This window comes from Nannospalax galili, unplaced genomic scaffold (genome assembly GCF_000622305.1).
Source record: "Nannospalax galili isolate Female #2095 unplaced genomic scaffold, S.galili_v1.0 scaffold648, whole genome shotgun sequence".
Classification (NCBI taxonomy): Eukaryota; Metazoa; Chordata; class Mammalia; order Rodentia; family Spalacidae; genus Nannospalax; species Nannospalax galili.
Genome location: NW_008360311.1, coordinates 6,473,929 through 6,497,968, shown reverse-complemented (window position 1 = coordinate 6,497,968; position 24,040 = coordinate 6,473,929). Strand labels below are relative to the sequence as shown.

At 49.7% G+C, this 24,040-nt stretch overlaps 1 protein-coding gene across 1 annotated transcript in view; it reads right to left on the bottom strand.

The window, feature by feature from the left end:
* Positions 1–24,040, bottom strand: part of Smyd2 (SET and MYND domain containing 2) — a 59,602-nt gene continuing 35,562 nt past the window's right edge. The window contains exons 3-12 of the mRNA XM_008824858.3: positions 21,990–22,100; positions 19,512–19,572; positions 18,604–18,728; positions 12,523–12,590; positions 9,880–9,982; positions 7,039–7,149; positions 5,710–5,830; positions 3,949–4,123; positions 2,053–2,161; positions 1–398 (exon numbers count right to left, since the gene is read on the bottom strand). Of these exons, the coding sequence (XP_008823080.1) occupies positions 318–398; positions 2,053–2,161; positions 3,949–4,123; positions 5,710–5,830; positions 7,039–7,149; positions 9,880–9,982; positions 12,523–12,590; positions 18,604–18,728; positions 19,512–19,572; positions 21,990–22,100 (1,065 nt within the window). The 3' untranslated portion in view covers positions 1–317. The remainder of the gene's footprint in view (positions 399–2,052; positions 2,162–3,948; positions 4,124–5,709; positions 5,831–7,038; positions 7,150–9,879; positions 9,983–12,522; positions 12,591–18,603; positions 18,729–19,511; positions 19,573–21,989; positions 22,101–24,040) is intronic.

Here is a 24,040-nt window from a genome sequence, read left to right as displayed (position 1 = left end):
CACTGTCTCTCCTTTATTCTTTCATCATTCAACTTTGTGCAGAACATTCCAGCAGCATGGATGGAAAACTAACTGCATTTAAAAATTCCATCTGCCCAAAGTACATTATAAATACATGAAACCACGCCACGACCTCTTAGAAAAACAGAAAGCACTGGACATTAGTATGAGGGTCGGAGATGAAGACCAACCAGGCACATGGCATGGGCAAGACTTAGTGTCAGCACTCTAACAAGTTTGCAGAAATGGAGTGACCTCTGAGGCTGGTGATACTTAAATCCCGGGAGGTTTCTGAATGACTCGGAACAGCAGCATAGTCAGTGGCTCTCAATCTCCTGCTTGATCTCAGAGATGTATGGATGGTCCTTGCCATGAGCTACTTCCATAATGGCAATGGCCTGGGAAAGAGCGAGACATGGGGTAGGTGAGCCCAGCACACCACCCCTGCCGCCTGCATCCTGCCCAGCACGAGTCCGCGCTGGATGGCACAGCTTCGAGGTGAGACAGGCAGACTGCACCTCTCGATCTCATTCTCAACCCACCAAGGAGACAAGACGGTCTGTGAACCAACCACCCATCCTGTCTCCACTACTGGGTATAGTAATTCTGCACAATTACCCAGGACAAAGGACCTCATCTCATGACACCCTTTTGCCCCACTATTCTAGACACTTCTAGACCTACCGATGGGGACCCAACTGGCTATGCTTCTCCCCTTCACCAAGGCGATCGGTATGTTCTCTGAGGTGACAGAGCCCATGGTGTCAACAGAAAATATATGTATCTTATACTTCATCCTGGCTAGGCCCCAACCTTTCTATCTGGGATATGGGGCCTGACCCCACTTTTCTGAATAGTCTATTGGGACTGAAAACAAACCTTGGCCCCTGGGTCTGTCGGTGCAGTACTTCTAAACAGTCTCTTACAGAAGCAAATCAGTAGACTAACTCTGCACTGTTAACCTCCAGGTAAAGGACAAGGAGAGTTCATATCTCTTGAGGAAGACTTGGCTCCTGTACGGTGCTGTCAAACACGGACAGAGGGGCTGGGGTGACAGCTCAGTTAGTAAAGTACTTGTCTTGCAAGTCTGAGGCTCTGAGTTCTAACCCCACAACCCACGTAAAAAAGCTTAGCTTGGTGGTACATGCTTGTAATCCCAGCACTGGGAGGCAGTGACAGGATACTGGCCATCCAGCTCGAGCTTATTGGTTAACTCCAGGTCGGTGAGAGACCTTGTGGGCAGCTCCTGAGAAACAACACCCGAGATTTTCTTCTGGTCTCCATGCCCAGTCAAGTGCACATGTATCCTCGCACATTTGCAGGTGCAACACACACACACACACCCCACAGACAGCAAATGCTCTGGGGGTCTTGCTTCTCTTCCACAGCATGACTGGGGGCCAAAGCTTCCAACTCAAGGAAACCCCTACTTGATGGAAGGTCCCCCATGCATGCTACGCTCCTGAATTAACCTATTTAAGCATTCTCCACCAGGAAAATCTACCTAATTATTGGAGGGGGGCTGGTGTGGGTGGAGGGGGGCTGGTGTGGGTATTGGTATGGGGGGTGGCTGGTGTGGCTGACTCTCAAAGATAGGTGAGGATGGTTAAGTCCACTTTAGAACTTGCCCAGGCATCATCCAACACTGAGCAACTCTCTAGATCCACCTCCTTGATTTTAGACCAGGCCCCCAATTCTCAATCTTGAGACAAATTGACATCTGTTCTCCCAAGTCTCCTGGCCCAGCCAATGACTCCCCTCCTTTTCTGTGACTTCACAAGGAAGGGTCAGTACCCCTCAAGCTGTCATGGCTGAGCTTGTGGTCCTGGTCAGTCCTCTAGCTGTGTTTTTCTTTCCTTCCCGGAGGGCCTGGGTTAGACCAAGTGTAGGCTCTACATCATTTACCATCTGAATGCCATGGCCAGAGGGTGGTTCAGAGCTGGTCACCCTCTGCTCCTGAAGCCACTGGCCTTCCTGGCCAGAAGGGAAGGTGTTTATCTGGAGTCACTGCTTGGACCTTCCCCAGCCCACAGCCCGTAGCCACAAACACACCTTCTTCAAGGCTTTCTCCCCAGCAGCTTTGTTTCCCAGGCCCATGTACAGCCTTCCCAGCTTCAGCCACATGGACGCCACGTTGAGGGAGTACACAGGGTAGTGCTTACTAGAACAAAAGAAACAACAGGCCATTGTGCCGGGGGCCCCGGAGCACATGCCAGTGCTCTCTTCAGCGATCAGGCTTCCCCCCCGCCCCCCCTGACCCCAGGTCCCAGAGTATGAGGATGTAGGGACAGAAAACTTCATGCCCAGCCCAAGCCCTTCTATTTCAGTGGTCTTAAAGCAAGGCACTAGGGAAACATCAAAGCTAATGCTCTATAAGGGCAGCAATCAGGCCTCTTCCCTCCCATGAGTGGGACAGCACATTACACACACGCTCACATACATGCATGCCCACATGCACATAAACACACAGTGTCTGAAGAGTCCAGTTTTCTGCTATGACCAATGATATGAGTTGTTTTACCAAAACCCTAAAGCCTTGAAGCAAGACACCCCTGATTTCTCTTAGTCTTTTTTTCCACTCTCCAGCACAGTCCAGGTCGTCTTCTCTTTGGTCTGAACTCAGGTCTGCCTGATGGACTTTGCCTAAGAAAGAGTCATTTCCCTGGGAATGGAGCCTAGGAGTTAGCTGGTGGGTGAAAGTGTTTGTATAAGGGGTGCTTATTACAAGCCAGTCTGCTCCACCCTGTCTATCCTGAAAATGTCTGTCCAGAAGATGGAATTCCTGGGCATGAGGTGGCATGCTACCTAGAGGAAGCCCAGGGCCCGGGGAACACGCATAGGAAGAGTAAGGCCTGCAGGAGGGGCTCACTAAGATGAGGACGGGGCCAACACACCAGGCCCTACTGAGCCAGTGGCTGGCCACAGGGCTGCGATCTGGCTGCCTGTGTTCCTCTCTCCCTGAGTCCTGCACAGAGGACGGTGGGCTTCCTTATGCTTCCAAGGGCAAAGGAGGAGGAGAGGTCGCCAGTTTAGGGCTTCCCAAGAGCAGAGTTGAAGAGCTTGGTTTCCCCATGGCTCCCCCTGCTGGCTATCTAGGGCACCGTGGGGTAACCGATGATGGTGATTCTGGGAGAAATTAAGACCAAACACCACCTTTACAGTCCCCAATCTAAGAACCAGAGGGGCCTCTTAGGGCTTGTAAGACTTACAAGAAACATCTGGAATATTCTGGAGCCAGCTGTTCCATAATAGACCCCCCCATACCTAAAGTGCAGGACCAGGGGAGGTCTGCAGCAATCAGCTCCACCTTGCCCCAGCCTGAGAGGCTCGCTGGAGGCAGATGACAACGCCATGATCTCCTTTGTCACCCATTTAATGTTTGATAACCCTCTAGCATGGGGCATTTTGGTGACTAAGTCATTGCTACAAATTGGAAGTTTCCATCTTGTTTTAGTTCACTCGGAGAAGACTGATAAGCACAGTCAACACGGTGGTCCTAGCAGCCAAATTCAAGCTGGGGCTGCAGTGTGGAAAGGCAGAAGGGGATGGGGTGAGTCCAGTGGAAAACAGACTTCTGAGCCCCCTCCCCCACTTAGCAAGTCAGAAGCACCATTTAAGGTAGAAGAGGTGGTGGGCACAGAAACAGACTGATGGCTCTGTAATACCATCCATCCAGAATGAGGCCCCAGGAAGCCCCCTGTGCCACTTCACTCTGCCTCCCGAGGCGTCTCCTTGGGATGAGGCTTAGACCACAGTGGAGCAGAGCCCTGGACCTACACCCAGATGTGTGTGGAGAGATGCAGCAGCTATTCTAGGCAAGCCAGCTCCAACACAGGACAGGAAGACAGCACAGTGCCGCAGAGCACAGTGCCACACAGCACAGTGCCAGGTGTGTTCCAGACCACCCAGTTCCATCCACAGGCAGGTCAGAGCAGCCACCGCACTCACCTGTAGGGCTTGATGATCTTCTGTCCGTATTTCAGGGCTCCTTCCCAGTCCTGCATGTACAGGCAGACACCCATGGCCTGGTACATCATGTGCAGCATGTACACGTTACTGTCCTCAAACACGGAGCTCATCTTCTCCTGGCTGAGCTCACAGATCTCCAGCAGCTCACTAGGGGGTGCTGTGGCGTCAAGGACAGGCCAGGCATTTCGGCTGGGCACTTCCCAGGCAGGGTGGACCTACTCACCCCCCCACCTGGGGGGAAGTAAATAACTAAGGGCAAAGCACACACGGAATTACAATTCTCTTGGAGAAAAAAATTGGGAAAATCCAAAGACCTCACTTGCCATATGCAAACTGAAGACGTTTAGCCAGACCCTCAGTTCAGATAAAAACAGTGGAAAGGAACTTGAACTGCCTTTTAAGACAGTTCAAGTTCTCATCCAGGCTGGGACGCTGACCATCTCAGGGATGCTGACCGTCTCAGTATCTCAGTGGCAGCATTTTTAAGGGAGTTGTGTTTCCCACAGTGATGTTTTCTCCTTTTGTGTGTGTGTGTGTGTGTGTGCGTGTGTGTGTGTGTGTGTGTGTGTGTGTGTGTGTGTGTGTGGCGGGGGGGTTTTCATACATTCCTAACACAGGAAGCAACCCTGCTTCCTCTCAAATGTTGGTGGTGCAGGCTTGCACCACTGCTACTCAAGAGGCTGAGGCAGGAGGATTTCAAGTTCAAGGCCTGCCTGGGTTGCATTAGTTGTTCAGTGCCAGCCTGGGCCACTTAATGAAAATGTCTCAAAATAAAAAGAGAAAAAGGAGAAGGGGTGCAGAGGGGGCTCCGGGACCACCCGGCCCACCAGCCTCTTCAGTGTACGCAATAAACTTCCTTTTTTTTTTTTTTTTTGTCTTTTTGAGACAGGGTCTCCCTGTAGCCCCAGCTGTCCTGGAATTCACTATACAGACCAGGGTGGCCTTGAACTCAGGAAGATCCGCCTGCCTCTGCCTCCCGAGTGCTGGGACTAACAACAGCATGCGCCACACCCGATGATAAACTATTCTTTAAGAAGTGAAAGGCGAAAGGAGAAAGGCTCGGGTATAGCTCCGTGGTAGGGCATTTGCCTGCCATGTGCAAGGTCCTAGATTGAGGGGGAGAAGGGGAGAGAGAGACATGGAGATGGGGAGGAGGGAAGGAAGAGGAAGGGAAGGGAAGGCGGGGGAAGGAAAGTAGGGAAGGGGGAGGAACTGGAGAAGGAAGGGGAGGAGGGAAGAATATGCTTTTCTGTAATTTCCTTTCACTGGTTTTAATTTCTGTCTTCTGTGGTAGAAATCCAGTCTCTTTTCAAATCCCAAGAGAATACTAGAGAACAGAGTGAGATCACGGATTCCAGCGGTCAGCAGAGCTGGGGCAGAACCCTAGATCTGACACCAAGAGCCCCTGGAGAAGTTACTACCTGCCTACGTGCCTGTCTGTGTAGCCAGCAGGGGCTGGGTTTCAGGGCTCTTAGCTCTGTGCCTACTTATAGTAAAACACCAATAAATGAGGGCTCTCTAGAGGCCTACATGGTCTGCCCTGTGGCCTTCTGACAGAGCTAGTCTAGTATGAACACCAGAGTTGAACACCGGCCACCTGTCTGCCCACGTGGCACCAGAGACCTCCCTCCCTTCTGTTCAGAATCGTACACATGCCCTCTCCTCATGCTCCGTTCCTGGCTTCCCACTGCCGCGGCCAGTGAGGACTGGGGGTCCGCACAGCACAGCTGTAAAGGATATACTTGTAGTGCTTGGCCCTGCGGAATTCCTCAATGACGTTGCGCGCATATCTGACCATGTCTCGAATGGCTTCTGCCTTTGGGGGACTGCTGAGTTTCCGGATTTCCACCTTGGCTTTGTCCTGAGAGAGAATCCACAGTGTGAGGCAAACCCTCCCAGGGAAGCCTCAAATCATTCCTCTTCCCACACAGAGGCAGAGGCTCGGGTACTGGATCAGAAAGAATCCCAATACTCCATCCGTTTTTACATAGCCATAAACATGAATTTTCTGCTGTCTTCCCCAGGCAGAACCCCAAGTGTGTATCTGCTGTGATTTGGTGTGTGTCAACCTGTCAAAAAGTCAGGAGAGATCAGAGTGAGTCAGGCTAGCCATAAAAACCCACACTGTGGCCACGTGGGGCCTGATGACAAGCTGGGAAAACCTGATTCCCAGTGCCTTTTCCCTCCCCTTTGTGCTTGCGTGCGTGCGTGCATGCGTGCGTGCGTGCGTGCGTGCGTGTGTGTGTGTGTGTGTGTGTGTGTGTGTGTGTGTGTGTGTGTGTGTGTGTGTGTGTGTGTGTGTGTGGTGTGTACGTGGTATATGCACACATGGCTGTGTGCAGGGGGCCTTGCCCATGTACAATCAGGCCAGAGGAGGACATCAGGTGTCCTGCTCTGTCCCTCTCCACCTTATCCCCTTGAGGCAGGGTCTCTCACTGAGCCTGGAGCGAGGCTGGTCAGGAGCAAGTCCTAGCATTCCTGTCTCCGTGGCCCCCATGCCCACCCCTCAAGCACTCTAGTTACAGTCGATGAAGTCACATCCGGCTTTGTACACGGGTACCGGGGATTTGAACTCAGGTCTTCATGCTTGCACAGCCTGCACTCTTGCCCCGAGTCATTTCCCCAGCCCCCACCTTGCTTTCTGAGATAAGTCTCACACCAGCTTGGAGGCTCAGCGAGCAGGCCTGGCTGCCTAGTAATCCCCAGAGACTGTCCTGTCTCTGCCTACCCAGAGCTGGGCATTACAAGCCTGCTTCTCGCTTGTCTTTCTCACATGGGTTGTGGGATGGAATGCAGGTCACTGTGCTTATAGGGCAAGTACTTTAAGAACAAGCTAACTCCATAGCCCAAGCAGCCACTTTTTTCCAAGAAACGGAAATCTGGCAGATCCTTTCTGCGTCTGCAGTCTACTGGGGACGTTCCAACTGAGCAGCAGGTTGAACAGAGCCTCGTCTGTCTTCATCCCCTCTGCCTGTCTTTGTCACACAGGTTGAAAGGGGCTGCGCCGGCTCACAGCGGAGGTCCTGGGATGGGCTGCGCCCCGCCCCCTTGCCCCCTGAGGGAACTGACCTTGTCTTTTGTGGTACACTCCTGGCACTGGCAGGTGAAGAAGTAGGAGTCTCTTAGCCTGTCATTCCTGTCCTCCGTTGGGTACAGCAGGTCTATGTAGCTGGTGAACACCTAAGAGAGGACAGGGGAGTGTCGATCTGCCTTAGGAACTAAATCTCTACCCCACTCATGCCTTTGCAAACCTCTGACATAGGATTACAGGGACAGAGGACAAGGGGGCCACCACTAAGGGATGGCTGGGCTGCTTACTTTAATATACTGGATTTCTGAAGCAGAAGGAGGGTAGAATGCTGCCCAGCTCCTTATGGTTCAAGAAAGTCTGTATGCTCAGTCCCTAACCCTGGAACTGAAGGGTGAAAGGATCCTTTTCTCCCAGAGAGCAGGCCATGGGTCTGTCCTTGGGCTCGGAGACAGCGGCAAGGGCCTGACTGGGCTCAGGGCCAGCTCAGGGCTTAGCCTTGGGGGTGGGCCCTGCTTTCTCCTTAGGTTCCTCTTACTTCCCACCTGGGATGGCACCTGGCTCAGCTCTCGTTGCTGTCTTTGCTGGGCATGTGCAAGGGAGAACGTGGCCACACTCTCCTGCTCATCTTCCTGCCACCAAGCATCAGGAGAGCAAGATGGCGAACGTACATCTGAGTGGCCTAGAAGCCAGAGTGGGCAACACAGCTTCTAGGACACACTTTGCTGTAGCCTCGCCCGGCTGCAGCTCCAATCCTGAGGGCCAGGGTACAGGAGTGAACTGGGTCGGGGCTCAGTAGCTCCCCCTGCCTTCCTTTAATACCAAGGTCTGTAGCTAAGATTTGGAGCATCGGGAAGGTTAGCCCTTCTAGGCTTGTCCAGCCATTCTAGCACCTACAAAGTTCAGTGCAATCAGCCTAAAATCACAGTGAATTTCATAATGCTTTAAATAAGTCACAATTTTGTACTGGGGTCCTCAGCCACATGTGGTCAACAGGCCATAGCATACACATGCCTGTTAGGCAGTGCCCAGCATCTACTCACGGGGATGGCACTGTCAGCTAGTCCCCATATTCAGGTACATCTGCTAGAAAGTTACAGGCGTGCCAGGCCCCACCGGCCCCACCAGGCAGGTAGGCCAACAGAACAGCATCAGGGGCTGTGGCAGCTAGGCCTCCCCCTCCCAAGGGTATGTCTTGGCACCTGATGCCTAGAGGAACTGGCTCCTTTCTCTCTGGAGGGCACATAACCCACGAGGTTATATGCCTATAACCTTCTCCAAATCAGAGTCACCTATGGCCTGGGACTGCATGCCCACTGGTCAGCTCTGCCCTGCAGCACAACAGGCAGCCTGATTGCCTCGATATGACTTATGGACTCAGTGCAACACACAGAAGGTTCCAGAAGATGGCGCCAAAGGCCACTCCAGCACTGTTCAGGGCTCAGCCTGTCCAGGAGATGGGCAGCTCGCGTCTCCTCCAGACAGCTTGCAGGAGCCAGGGTCAGTCATCCACTTTGCCTCACAGTAACTGTCTGTTTTAACAGAGGCCTCAGGCTCATTCCACCAACCACTCAGAAACCTAGGCAGCCTGGCTGCAAACCCTCCTCATGTTGGCTTTACAAAGGCAGAAAGGTGAACCTGTATGTCAGCTGTGTACCAGTTAAAACCTTGAAAAATCAAAGCATCAGCTTTTAGCACTGATGATACCTAAATTTTTAAATAAACAAGCACCTTCCAACAGCATTGCCAATTCAACTGAAATTTCACCTAGAAAGCATGAAAACAAGCCTCTACAAATCCATGTGACCGCTAGAGATTTCCTTAACAGCACAGAGCAGCAGCACAGCCCTTCAGGCAGACCCAGCCTACCAAGGTGACAGGGCTCATATGGTGGTCATGTGACCCTGGCACTGGAAAGGAAAATGGCTCTGGGAGCAGGTAGTCGGGGGAGCACGTGATGGGGTTCCATTTCCCTCCATTAAGGTGAGAACTGATGATACCTCCTGCTCCCAAACTGCCTCTACTTCCCAGATCAGGGCACGTACCTGGCCACCTGAGTTCCACTCCTAAAAACGGACTCTGACCTGAAATGCAAGCATGTCACCTGGGATGGTGCCTCATCACCTACTGCTGGGTGGCTTGTTCTCTTTCAAGCAATATGATGGTTAATGTCGGCTGTCAGCTGGACAGGATCTAGAGTCACCTCGGAGACAAGCCCTTGGGCATTTCTGTGAGGAAGTCTCTATATTAATTGAGGTGGGAAGACCCACCCTAAATTTGATTGATGTTAGCTCAGGGGCTGGAGTCCTGAGAAAACAAGCTGAGCACCTGCGTCCGTGTTCGCCTCTCTGATTCCTGGCGGCAGATGCCATGTGACCAGATACCTCAAGCTCCTGCCACCAGGCCTTCTGACCATGGAGGGCTGCACCCTTGAACCCAGAGCCTGTCTTCCAGGCCTTCTAACCATGGAGGGCTGCACCCTTGAACCCAGAGCCTGTCTTCCTTAAGTCGTTTTGTTGGGTGTTCTGTCACTAAAGATGACCAGCAGCTATGGCAGGCCGTGGTGCTTGGAGCTTGGCAGGGTACTGGGCAAGAGGAAAATTCACTATCCACCCGTGGGACAATCATGAAACACTTGTTAAGAATTTAACTCAGTGTTAGTTCCTGTTTCTGTCTGACCAAAGGAAATAACAAGTCCTCACGGGCCCAACAAGGGATGCCAATCCAGGTCCCAAATCTGACTGCGAAGCCCTGGAAGTCCTGAGGACCAATACTGTTTAGACTCTGGAGTCCCATGTGGGTGGTGACACTGCGTGGATCTGTCTGCACCACCCTTCACAAGGAACGGCCCCACTGTGTGGCCACACTGGCTGCCCACTCACCTCTTCTCCTGGGTGGATTTCCTGTACAGCTCTGACTTCCGCCAGGGTCCCCTTGTAGGTTACGATGACATTGGGACAACAGCTGTGATTCATTAATGCAACACTGTCAATCAGAAGAGAAAACCCAGTTTTCTGAGTGTCATGGGCAGACTGTTTAAGCAATTCACTGCCTACCTGTTTGCTGAGTTGGAGGAACTGAATCTTTGTAAGACATTTAAAAGTATATAGACATTTCACTTAAACTATTCTAAGAGGATGTTCCCCATATACTTCAAGTTATATCTAACCTTTGTTGGTTTTGGTTTTTGGTGACAGGGTCTCCTGTATCCCAGGCTGGTCTAGAACTCGCTATGTAGCTGAGGGTGACCTTGAACTTCTGATCCTCCTGTGTGACACCACATAAAGTTTATGCAGTGCTGGGGACTGAACCCAGGGTTTCACATATGTTAGGGAAGTTCTCTACCAACTGAGCTACATCCCCAGCCCAATGTCTAACATCTTAATCTCTTTAACCATATTGAAAAGCAAAACCCTCAGTTTAAGATAGTGATCTCTAAGCTATAAACAAAAAACAAATATCCTAAATATTCCTTCTGGATAGATGCAGGACTCCAGCACCTACAGCTGACTGCTACCCCACATATACACACTGCAAGACCGGGGGCTGCCTTTTGCATATTTGTTTTATTCCTAAATGGATTCTCGAATGTTCCCTTCAGATGTTGAGAAATGCCAGCTGCTTGGGGGAGGGAGGGCTGTGATCCCCCCAAGGGCCCTGAGAAGCACCTCGATCTCCGCATCTGGAAAATTGGGACATAGTCACTCCCGCTGCTCGGCTGCTTTTCAGGGACAGCGACGAGGAGAGAGACTCGCCTAGGCGAGGTGCTTTGAGCTTTCTGATTATATGAAGGTCAAAGTTCTGAGAACAGAAATTTCTGAACTACAGGGGCAAGTGCTTGATCTCTCAAATGCCGCCTTTGAAATCACACACGGATGTGATTTCAGCTGGAGAGGATTTTTTCCCCAATTAAAAATGCCTGGAAACTGGGGCTCATGCGCCTGTGGGCATGTCTATGTGTACCACCACTTAGAGGACCAGCACTACCCACCTGACCCCCAAGAGACCAGAACCTATTGGACCAAGGTTAAAAGAAGGAAAGGGGTCTCTGAATTGAGGATGTGCTGCCCCAGGGTGGCCCGTCCTGGTACAGAGTGGCCCTTCCCTCCCTCCCATTTGTCAAGGTCTGAGTGGAGTAGGCAACGGACTTCTCAGACAGATAGGTAGCAAGTCCTTGGTCTTGTGGTTTTGTCCTTGGGAAGAGACATGTGACTCCACCCTGCACTCCAGCCCACCAAGATTCCTGAAGGGATGCACCAGGAGTCAGGCCCTGCGACACCTGCTGAGCAAAGTGCGGAAAGGGTGCACGCTAAAAGAGAAGGTGGTTTCTAGAACCATCTCGGAGAATATACTTGAGGTTATCTCTTTCTGGACAGACTGGACGGGGCAGGGGATCACCATGTGGGAAAGGAGGAGGCTGCACCGTCTGCCATCCTCTGACACTGACGTTTGTAACAAGGGCAGTTCACTGCAGAGCCGAGGGCGTCCAGAGGCACCTTCTTCACAGGGCTCTGTGCCTGCTCTCCTCCTTCCTCTTCCCAGCTTTGAAAATCTAAAAGAATGTCTCCCAAGATGCACTCCAGTCCTCACTATGGGAATTCAACACACAGTGGATCCCACCTTGGCCTCAGGGACAATACTGGTACTTTCTGTCTCTTGGGCTGAAGTTGGCCTGGGAAAGCTGCTCCTGATCTGCTGGGTTCTTTTCTTCCTGACCCACTTGATGCCTGCAGTCAGGGAGCAGGAAACACTTACCACAGGAGCAGGTGTGTCAAGTGGGGAGCATAAAGAGCTTCCTAGGTTCAACAGAACCCCAAGGCCACCCCCCATATCATGTAGTCAGCAGCCTTCCCAGGGAGGGAGTGAACACACAGGATGGATCAACTTGGGGTGCAGGAAGGTGTCCTAGCTCCATCTCGGAAGCAGGGACCCATCGTTACAGCAATCCCATTCCGACAAGGGCAGAGCCATAAATACCTCTACTTGCCCAGTAGCTACCCTTTCAAATTATTCAAATATGCCTGCAGTCAAGAAAAAAAAAAATCTGATAATTCTTTTGAAATTTTTCTCTAGTTCACTACTTTGACTCCAAACTGTTCAGGGTTTGTACTGGTACTTTCCAGAAACGGCAGCTGGACACGAAGCTCATATTTCTCTACCAAACCCACAGCTAATTCTTGCATTAGCAATTAACGTCTCACTTTGGGCCTTAGAAAGGAGGAGGTTTCTAGAGCCACAGGCCTGCAGAGAGTGTGTTCTCAGCAGGGTGCAGGCTGTTCCTTCTATGCGCCCTATCAGATGTTCCTAATGACAGTTCTCAGCCCGGCAGGACGTCACCACTACCACTCCGCTAACTACGGCCTTCTGAGCCTTAAGTGTGGGGAAATATTTTGAAATCTTGCAGATTAAAAAGCTGTCTTAATTCACTTGGAGTTTCATGTCTGCCACATGCAGTCAGGTGGATTATGTAAAAATTAAATTAGTGTTAAGTGCAAAGAGTAGAAACAAAGTCACACTCAACCTACTCAGGAAATATCGCCGATCCTAAATGAGAGAGCTCTTCGTCTTCAATGGTGAAGCCATTACAGTTGACCTGCAGTGGAGAGAGAGAGAGAGAAGTGACCAGCTAGAGCTGCCCTTGGCCTCAGATCATCTCCTCAGTTTCCGCCTTCCCCAATCATGTTCTGGTATAGCGATTTGGAAGCTGTTCCCATGGCCACAGAATCCTTCGTCCAAATAAACTGCTCATCAGGTCTGCATGTCAACAAACAGACCATCTCAACAAATACCAGGGTCAAAGCACCTCTCCTTGTGACCCGCCCACCCAGCCAAAGCGAGGCTAGGACACCGCAGAGCCCTGGGAGGGGCCGTCTGGGACTGGCGACCTGGGTCACAACACTAAAAGTCCTGCTCCAGTGAGATCAAGGGGTGCTGTGTGTATGTGTGTGAGAGGATGTGTATGAACATGTGTATGAACATGTGTGAACATGTTTATGAATGTGTGAGCATGTGCATGCATGTGGATCTGTTTGTGAACATGTGTGAATGTTTGGACATGTATATGCATATGTGTACAAACGTGTTTATGAATGTGGTTGTGAATATTATGAACATGTATGAATGTCTGAGTATGTATGTATGTCATGTATGAACATGTGTTTTGAATGTGTGTGAACATGTTTATGAATGTGTATGTGTGAATATGTGCTTGTGTGGGTGTGTGTGTGTGTGTGTGTGTGTGTGTGTGATCTAGAGCCCACCCCAGAACTGTCTCGCTTTAGAAAAAGAACCATGTCCTCTGCCATCTCTTTCAGGTGAGGCCGGAACTTGAAAGCCCTATAGATCTGTGCAATGCCATCTCTCCCTCTGAGATGTGTAAGGACCAGGAGACCCAAGTCAATGAGGCTTTGCCTTTCATGTTTCAGCCAAATCAACCCCCGGCCCCTCCCATCTTTGAGAATTGTTGTATTCAAAATACTGGGATGGAAGGGAAAGCTGGGTCGGGGTGATAGTCAGTGGGTAAAGTGTTTGCCTTGCAAGTATGAGGGCCTGAGTTTGACCCCAGAACCCACGTCAAAAACCAGCATGGTGGTGTAGGCTTGCGATCTCAGCTCTGGAGAGGTGCAGAAAGGCAGGTCCCTGGAGCTCACTGGCCAGCAAGCCTAGTCAAATTGGTGAGCCCTAGGTCCCTGTAAGAGACCATCTCAAAAAACAAGGTGGGGCAGTCCTTGAGGAAGGACACCTAAGGCTGACCTCTGGCTTCCACATGCATGCTCATACAAGTGCTACTTGTGCTACACCCACCTACTCCCCTCGCCCCCAGAGGTCTAATTCGGGGCCAGCAGGCTGAAAATCAGGACTAGGAAAGTCAGTTCCTATATTCTGCAAATTCCTTTCCACACACACTTAGTGGCAGGCTTCATGTGCAGGGCTCTATACACAGGACAGCGAATCAGGCTAACATCTGTGGCCTCCAAAGACATTCCGTCTCCTGGGAGAAGAATTACACAGGTGTTCACCTAAGTACCTAAAATCTCAGGGCTGGAAGAATCTGTGTCTTCTGCTTCTAGAAGATGAATGAGAGGCCAGAGAGGAACTGGGGCTGGTCTCTTGTCACAAAGTCAGGGGTGAAGGCTGAGACAGCTGACACTCCTGACAGTCCCCGAGATGACTGACTTCGCCCTGCTTCCTTCCCACCTGGAGATGGAGCACTGCTAAGTGAGCACCCCTGCAGCCAGGCACCTCACGAATCCTCAGTATCACACCGGCATGAGGGCAGAACCTCATCGGACAAATAGAGAAACCAGCGCTGGGGGTTTCCATAGTTAAGTGACTGGTTCAAGAATGTGGAAGAGGCGGAGCAGTGCAACAGGAGTCAGAATTCAGACAAGATCTGACGGCAAAACTCAGCTTCTGCACACCTGACCATTCTTCTAACCCCTGTCCCCACCGTGTATGTACACAGCTGCCCATGTAGAGGTCCAAGGTCAAGCTCAGGTGTCACTTTCCACCTTGTCCGAGGCAGGGTCAGGTCTCTCTCTTGTCTGTCGCAGCATGTGCCAGGCTAGTGGTCCAGGGATTCTCCTGTCTCTTCCTCTCATCTTGATTCAGGCCCACTGGCCACAGGTGATGCTACTGTGTCTGGGTTTACATGGATTCTGGGGATCTGGCTTTACTGAGCCATCTCTCTAGGCCTGACAACATTTCTCCTAAGAGGAGCTGCATCTACTAACAGTGGATGTGGCAATTTCACATAAAATCAAAGGGCCACTGGGAAAACTTGGTGCACACTACAGATGAATTTACTTTCCGTACTGGGCAGGGGGTGGGGAGAAGAGGAGGAGGGGAAGAGGAAGAGGAGGAAGTGGAGGAAGAGGAGGGGGGAAAAGGAAAGGAAGGGTTCCACAGGTTCATAAAACAATCCAGAAGGCCTGGGCATTTCTATACAGACTTGGCGCACTGTATTTTTTTTGTGTGTTAACTTCAAGTATCCCGATCAGTTCTATCATTAGTACTTTAACCAGTGATCACCAAACCATATTAGGCAGGATAAATTAGGAGATTCCTTCACCCAACAAAAGTAATTAGAGGTGAGGTGTGGTGGTGCATACCTTTATTTAATTTAATTTAATTTTATTATTTATTTTATGTGTATGAGTATATTGCCTACATGTATGTGAGTGCATCCGTGTTGTGCAATGCCACAGAGGTCAGAAGAGGGCTTCGGATTCCCCTGGAACTGGAGTTAAGGACAGTTCGTAGCAGCCATGTGGGTGCTGGGATTCGAACCTGGATCCTCTGTAAGAGCAGTCAGTGCTCGTAACTGCTGAGTCATCTCTCCAGCCCCAGTGCACACCTTTAATCTCAGCACTCGGGAGACAGAGGCAAAAGGAGATTTGTGAGATCAAGGCCAGTCTGGTCTATATAGCATAGCAAGTTCCAGGGTAGCTGGGGCTAGAGGGAGACCCTGTCTCAAAAAAATGCTATTAGAGCACAAACTGTGCCTAGGTACTGAATGATGGATGCACCATCTCTCAATGAACAGAAGACAGCAGGGTGTGGTACCCATGTGGACCAACAAACGTTTGCAGAATGAAAAAGCGAATGAGATCATTTAACAAGAGTTATCAAAACAGATGGAGGGATGGACAGCTCCCAACCCCTTTGGGGACTGGGTTCTTGCCCCCTTGATCTGCTCCTCCCCTGCAGTGAGCCCAAGTGGATCAGCCTGACTCCAGAGTCCTCCAGGATGGTGCTCTGACCATGTCTCTTCACCCCCTTCCTCCCTTATTGTGGAAGCCTGTGCATCTTCTGTAAGTGCCATCACTGCTCCTCTCCGGGAGGTGGGGATGTGTTTGAGCCAAATGCACAGCAATTTTCCTGCCAGCCTTCCCTGCTTCTGAGATGCCCCTATGGAAGGAAAGTGAGCCTGCACATGAAGGAAGGTGCATGGACTCTGGTCCTTCAAGTCAAATCAGGCGTAAATGCTCTGCTAAAGCTATTCTCATAATTAGCATTTAAACTAGATGTAGGCTGCACACCAAAAATACACTTCTCAGCCACGCAAAGGTGATTAAAGCCCACCTTGGAGGAGCACGGTTACCTCTGCCTGCCAGCTACTACTGGGCTGAGTTAACCTAGGAGAGCCCTCTCTGCTCCAGAGGAAAGGGCTCAGGGGTGGGACAGCAGGTACACAGCTGGGGGCTGAGGTAGGGCCAGAGGTTGAGGTGGGGAGGGAGCCATGTGGGAACTGAATGTTCCTTTTTAAACTCACACACAGAGAGACTGGTGTATGGGGCTCTAGATGGAGCTCAGCCAGCAGAGTGTTCGCCCAGCATACATGAAACCTCGGGTTCAATCCCAACACTGTATGAACAGGGTGTGGTGGCACATGCCTATAACCCTAGGATTTGGAAAATGGAGGCAGGAGAATCAGAAGTTCAATGTCATCCTTGGCTACATAGTAAATTCAAGGCCAGTCTTGTCTATATGAGACCCTATCTCAAAAAAGGAAGGAAGGAAGGAAGGAAGGAAGGAAGGAAGGAAGGAAGGAAGGAAGGAAGGAAGGAAGGATAGATGTGTACATACAACCTTAGAACAGATACTAGGATTTGGTCAATATTCAATTTATAAAGAATACATTATCTAGTTATATATGTATGCCTGTGTTTTCCCTTAGGCATGGAAACGCCTGACTCACTGTCTCCACACATACACTTGTACTTTTGAGACCTGGTGTCTTGACCTTTGCTGTGAACACATGGTCTTGTATGTACCACATCATGGGAGGGCCAACCAACATATGTCACTATGTTAGAGGTTCTCTTTTCCCAAGGCCTACAAGAAACTTTGTTTCTTCACATAACCACATCTCATTGAGAGGAAAAAGTCCCTGTGTATCCAGTTTCTCAAAACATTTAAGTTGATTCTTTTACTTTCTGCCCAAATCTATCATCTCTGGATGCTGTGATGACTGATACTGATTGTCAACTTGACAGGACTGAGAATCACCATGGAAACAAACCTCTGGGCGTATCTGTGAGGGAGTTTCTAGATTAGGTTAAGTGAATGGGCAGACCTTTGCCGAATGTGGAGACACCATCATCCCCTGGGCTGGGGTCACAGACAGAATAAAACGAGGAAAGCGAGCTGAGCCGCAGTCCTCACCTTTCTCCGCCTCTTAGCCCTGGATACCATGTGACCAGTCATCTCCAGCTCCTGCCACTGTGCTTTCCCCTCTGTGATGCACTAGATGCTCAATGATGAACCCAAACAAACTCTTCCTTCCTGAGAAAATTAGCTAGTCAGATGCTGAGGAAATTGTGATGCAAATCCAACATTATTCATTTCTACCTTAACATTCGTAGCTTGACCCCATGATTCCTTTTACAGGGAATAACTCTCTGATTATGACAGTTACATAGTTACCATATAAACACTGAATCTATGAAATCTATCACTGAGCCATTAACTGTGGCTCCTCTGGGCTGAAGTGAAGAAAGACTTGCGTCCCCCTGACATCCATAATCTTTAGTGTGTGCTTTTATCTTTATCATCCATTATTAGCGTGATCGCACCCAGGGAAGGTCACCTTTAACCAGACATCCAACCCTAAGAGGAAAATGCAAGGCCACACGAGGCAGGGGCCCCGTGTGAAAGCCAGGCTATGAAGCACAGCTCTGGCAGATGTAGGAGGCTACCGCATCCCCTTTCCTAGCAGTGCCCATGCTTAGCCCCTCCTGTGGCCTAGCACCCTGTTTTTCCAGCATTTCCAAGCTGTTCTTGGTTGTTAAAGGCCTCTCTCATTTCTTATTATACCACACACGGACAACCTGGGCTTCTAGAAGGAACCTTGAGTAAGCATCAGGAAGGGCCCCCAGAATGGTCCTCTCTGTCTGTCCCCAGCCTCCCTCTTGAGGCCTCTCAATATTCCACTTTGATGATGCAGCCTGGGTAGGAGAAACCCCACTACAGGGGGAGGGGCATCTGACAGGGCACAAGGCTGATGCCAATGAGAGGAAAAGTGAACGTAATATGGGAGCATCACAGGATCCTTTCTGAGTGTGTGTGGGAGTCAGGGCTGGCAGATCCTGGTTTTCTGTGTATGTTTACCTGTGAGTGTACACGTGCTGTGCATGGACATGTGGAGACCGGAGGTCAACTTTGGGTATTGTTCCTCAGGGCCCATCCACTTTGGTTTTTGAGACACAGCCTCTCATTGGCCTGAAATTAGCCAAGTTGTCTAGGCTGGCCAGCCAGTGGGCACCAGAATGCTCTATCTCCACCTCTTCAGTGCTGGGATTACAAGCACAGGCCGCCATGCTTGGCTTTTTAGTGGGTTCTGGGGACTGAACCCAGCTTTACCAACAGCCATCTCTCCAGCCCTCTTGGCTTCCTCGAGTTCTTTGTGAAGTGGAGACAGAGGGGAATTTCCCCCACATACAGCCAGGACCTTCACTGGCCCAAGTCTGCTGGCAAGGCTGTGGTGGCACAGGATCCCAGGGGTCCGATCCAGGACCTCATGACACTGATGCCCTCACCCTGCCTGCTGTGGGAAGGGCACTGGAAGGGAAAGGGCAAAGTCTTCTCAGATGTGGTGTCCTTACCTGGGCAAAGAGCACCAGGAGGCTGCTCTGGTCGGGGAACTCGAGGTGCTTGGAGTAGAACTGACGCAGGGCAGCGATGTCACTTTGAATGAGATCTTTCTTCTCGTTATCTAGTTTGTCCAGATCTGTGGGAAATGACCTGTTACTCATCACACAAAATGCTGGGTTTGTCCTGTTACAAATGGCAGGAGGGGGTCCATTCTGATGAGTCCCCAAAAAACACTTTAGTTCCCATGACTTGGTCTAACTGACAAACCCTCTCTTCCTCTACCAACTGAAGTAAGTCACTCTGAATAGGACTCTACTGACCAGTAGCACTGAGGTCAGGAGCCATGACTGGCCCCAGCCTCAGTGTGGCCCAGTGTCCGTTGCTTGGCCCTGGGATCTGGGTCACAGTGAGGCTGCTGAGCAGCCCTAATGTAATGCCTTTTGGTAAAGTTATAACCTGGGGGCTGGGGAAATAGCTCCATTGGTAAAGGCCTCCACATGCAAGTGTATACACGTGTATGTGCACCTACGTGCATGTACCTGCGTGTGCGCGCACACACATACACACACACACACACACACACACACACACACACACACACACGCTGTTTCCCAGACTGCAGTTCAGCTAAGACCCAATCCAGCCTGCCAGGAAAGACAGCAGGAAATGGTCCATCGTGTGTCCTGTGAGTTCCTACCTACCCTAATTATTTTCTAAGAAACCCATGGAACTGGAGGGTGGAGGGGGGCAGTGAAAATGTTCTTCAAAAAATAGCATGCAAGCCCAAATAAAACTAATCATTTGAAAAGAAACACCACCCACACTAAGAGAACAACTTAGTCCTTTCTGTCCTCAATCCTGCCCGATATGGGTTAAAATTGTGCCTAATTAACAGCACGTCCATCAGAAAAAGACTTACGTGATTCAAACTCCTTCACGGCTAGCAGTGTCTCTGAAGGTGTCCTCTCTGGGTGGATTTTCTAGTAATTGGGGAAGAAATCACAGAGAGCTGTTAATGCCCAGTATGCAGACACAGGGTGTCCACTATGACATCCAAGGGCCCACCATTTTCAAGGAAGTAAAGAAAGCCACCCAAGGAGTCCACCCCTTGGCTCTGAGTGTATGCTTAACCTCCAGATCCAAAGGGCTCATTTAAAAAGCTTTTGAAGGTGTCCACCGCATCCCTAACATCCTGACACACTATGCACACAGTAGGCTCGGGAATGCTTGTTACGGAAAAGAACAGGGCCAGAAAACAACTTTTTAGGGCCCTGACTTAAAAGGACTGAGTCCACAGACAAACCATCCTATTTATTATTTCTTCTTCTAAAAAGGAACAAAATGAAACCCCCCATCCATTTCACACTTTCTTTAAGCATAGGCTAAAATGATCTCAAATTCCCTGTTTCAAAAAGATCACTTTCGGTTCTATCTGCAAGCCTAGATTCACTTGAAACATGTGGCTGTCTTTGTTCTAGACACCCTGAGAGGAACTAACAATACTAAACCCACTAGGCTTTGAGGACATGAATAAACTTGGTGTTGACAAGAGTTCAAAGCCAGAGCTCAGGAGCTGGCCTGAGGCCTGGGCTTTGTAATCTGGCTATTCAATTTGGGGATACAGGTGCTCCAGCAGGGCTCCTCACCTCCCTAGTTAACATGTTAAGCCTCCCCTGGGTAGTTTGGTAGCCTGTCTCCCCTAATCCTTTGCAAGCTCCTAGAATACAAATGGTCTGTTTTTTTTAATTACCTATTCCTATAGAGATGAAAAGACAGGTAACTTTTCATTTAATAGTCGATTAGTGGCAGTAATTATAATAAAAGTTGAATGAAACCAATCCTAAACTTTATCACGGTATTCAGACTACTCTCCTGGTGTCAAAACATTTCAGTAGTTCTTTTCCAGAGCAGGCATCTTCCATTCACAGGACGCACCTGTTAAATAAGCCACCTTCATTCAGGAAAGCTCATAAACTTCTTCAGAGTTCTTAACACAGGACTGTCAGTAACACCAGGAAGGCAGGGCAAGGAAAAGCCAAGAGACTGGTTTCCCAAGATCTGACGGCCTGTTTACTCCGGCCCCTACCAGTCACATCATTTCGCTGTTCCCTTTTTCCCAGTGACCCTATAAATTCACAACACTGTCATTCAGGATGTGACAGCTGTCTCCAGGGAAAACCATCTTGACCTCTGGGCCTTACTCGTCCAGAAACCCCTAAATGGATATGTTACTTGTAGCCAGAGAGTCACCTTAGGCTGCACCTGACCCAGCTGCACACAGTTTAGTTTACTTCTGTTTACAAACCCAGAACCCTAAATTTGGTCTGGGGACAGACAGAAGCTAATCATTACAATCATATTCACTTTAGATAAAAAAGATGAATTGGGAGAGGAGGTAGGTGCTAGTAGGTACGTAGAAGAAAAAAGTAGATGAAGGTTGAGGTTTTAAATTGACAGGGGTCTGGAGAGATGGCTCAGCAGTTAAGAGCACTGACTACTCTTGCAGAGGACCCGGGTTCGATTCCCAGCACCCACATGGCGGCTAACTGTCCTTAACTCCATTTCCAGGGGTTCCGCTGCCCTCCTCTGACTTCACGGGCATTGCACGACACGGGTGCACTTACATACATGCAGGCAATACATTCATATGCATAAAAAATTTTAAATAATAATAAAATATTTTTAAAAACTGGCAGCTCAGAGGCCTTGCCACCAACTTCTACAGACATCACCTCCTAAGTGCCCAGGCCTGTGTCTGGAGACCATGAGGACAAACCCTCTGGAGTCTTTTCATTCTCTTTTAAAACCAGGTGCTCAGGAAGCACCAACCACACAGGTCTGATGAGGCCTCCAGGGAACGAGCTGACAAGTGCCCACTCCTCCCCCTCTGCCTTTCTCTACTTTTTCTCTGTCCTGGCACCTCCCTGGCTCTTCCCTCTGGTTCCTTGTCTCTCATCTTCACAAGGGCAGGGGGAAGCGACAGAGGAACAGAACTCCACACAGAAAAGGAGACACGGTGGCTCCATATGTCCAAAAGCAAAGGAGAAACTCACGAGGCATCTCTGACCAGCCAGGCTCCCAGAAATCCGGACGTGGTTTTGGTCAGGTCTGGCCTTTCATGTCCTAAAGTCATGTCCCTGCTTTTCTACCTAAACCAATCTAAAAGAAAGCTTTGAATTGAATTGCCATGGCTACATTCCTGCTCTGGGATGAGCAACATCTTAACTACCCAGGGCAAGAAAGCCAAGCTTAACTCAGAGTGCCGTCCGCCCCACCCACGTGCAGTAATGGAAATGGAGTCTGAGAACAGAACTGCATGATCAGCCCAACACACTTGCTCATCTTGCTGACCTTTAATGAGAACATAATGCAGTGGAACACCATCCTATCTCCTCACCTGCTTAGCCAGAATCCTTGCTGTGAGCCGCACTGTCTCTGAAGGATTCCAGTTTTCCCCCAAAACCACCATGGGAGAGCACTCCAGCTTGTGCATTGGCCAGTCTTCCTTCTGCAAAGATTTTTTAAAGTGTCAGGCACATTTTTAATACAGACACACACAGACAGACACATACACACAAAATAGAGACACATCGACATACACATGGACACGCAGAGACATAAACATACACGAAGGCACACAGACACACAGAGGCACACAACACACACAGAGGCACACACCACCAGATACACAGCCACTCAACACACACAGACAACATAGAGGCACACACGCAGAAACATGCAGACATATACATTGACACAGAGACATAAACACACAGAGAAATACACAGATACACACAGAACTACAACACACACAGACACAGTCAGGTGAAGACATACACACTGACACACAGGGACATAAACATAGAGACACAACACACACAGAGTCACACAACACACACATACATACAGAGACGTGCACACAGAGATATACAGATATATTACATACATATCAATACTTATACAGAGTCATAAATATACACAGATACATAAGGTACACACACACAGCCTCAAGGGCCAAGAGAGATTGCATTAAGTCCCCCAATTAAGATCAGGTGGAACATGCTTCCTCCCTCAGATGTTCATAAAAGCTAGGGATAATACATCTTTTAGGACAGACATGATCGTCAAACTTTTGACTCTGTTTGGGTCAAAGTGATTTTTTGCTATTGTTTTGAGGATTTTTATTTATTTATTATTTTTATTTTATGTGTATGTGTGTATTGCCTGCATGTATGTAAATGCACCCATGTTGTACAATGCCCACGGAGGTCAGAAGAGTGAGTCGGATCCCCTGGAACTGGAGTTATGGATGGTTGTTAGCCACCACGAGAATGCTAGGAACCAACCCCGGACCTCAGCAGGAGCAGTCAGTGCTCTTAATCACTGAGCCATCTTTCTACCCCCTGAGGATGTTTTAAAAAGAGTCTCATGTTGTAACTCAGGCTGGTTTGGAACTCACTATGAGACTAGACTCACCTTTGTGGAAATCCTCCTGCCTCAGTCTCCCCAAGTGTAAGTGTGAGCCATGATACCTGGCTGCTTTGTGTTTTGTTTTTTTCCACGAAATCCCTCCTGTCTTGCAATTCCAAAAGCACACACCTTCCCACAGTCTGTGTGAGCTGGGACCTCAGGTGGATGACCTGTGTTTCTAGTCTGGCCTGCTCCTGATGGTCCTGATTCTCCTCTGGTCTCAAAGTCAGGACAACACTGACAACTGTTTTTCATGGCCACTGGCCTCCTTGCTAGGTAGTATTTAAAAGGTACAAATGAGGTTTGACCAAGTTCCCCTGGACACTGTGCTCACACTCCACCTCCACCTCTGCCCAACCTTTCTACTAGGCTCAGCCGGGACACAGGGTCAGTTGGTAAGGTGCACACCACACAAGCATGAGGACCCGAGTTAGAGCCCAGAACCATGTAAAAAAGCTGGGTGTGGTGGTGCGTGCTTGGAGTCCCAGCACAGGGGAGGAACGGGCAGGAGGATCCATGGGACTGGCTGGTCAGCCAGCTGAAGGTTGGTGAGAGACCCTGTCTCAAAAAACAAGGTGACGGTACAGAAGAGTGGCACCCAAGGCTGACTGTAGCCTCTACACACACACACACACGCACCATGTACACACACCATGTACACACACACACCATGTACACACACCATGTACAAACACACACCATGTACACAAACACACCATGTACACATACACGCCATGTACACACACACACCATGTACACATACACGCCATGTAGACACATACCATGTACACACACGCCATGTACACACACACACACCATGTACACACACACCATGTATACACACACCATGTACACATACACACCATGTACACACCATGTACACATACACACCATGTACACACACACCATGTATACACACACCATGTACACATACACACCATGTAAATACACACCATGTACACACACACTATGTACACA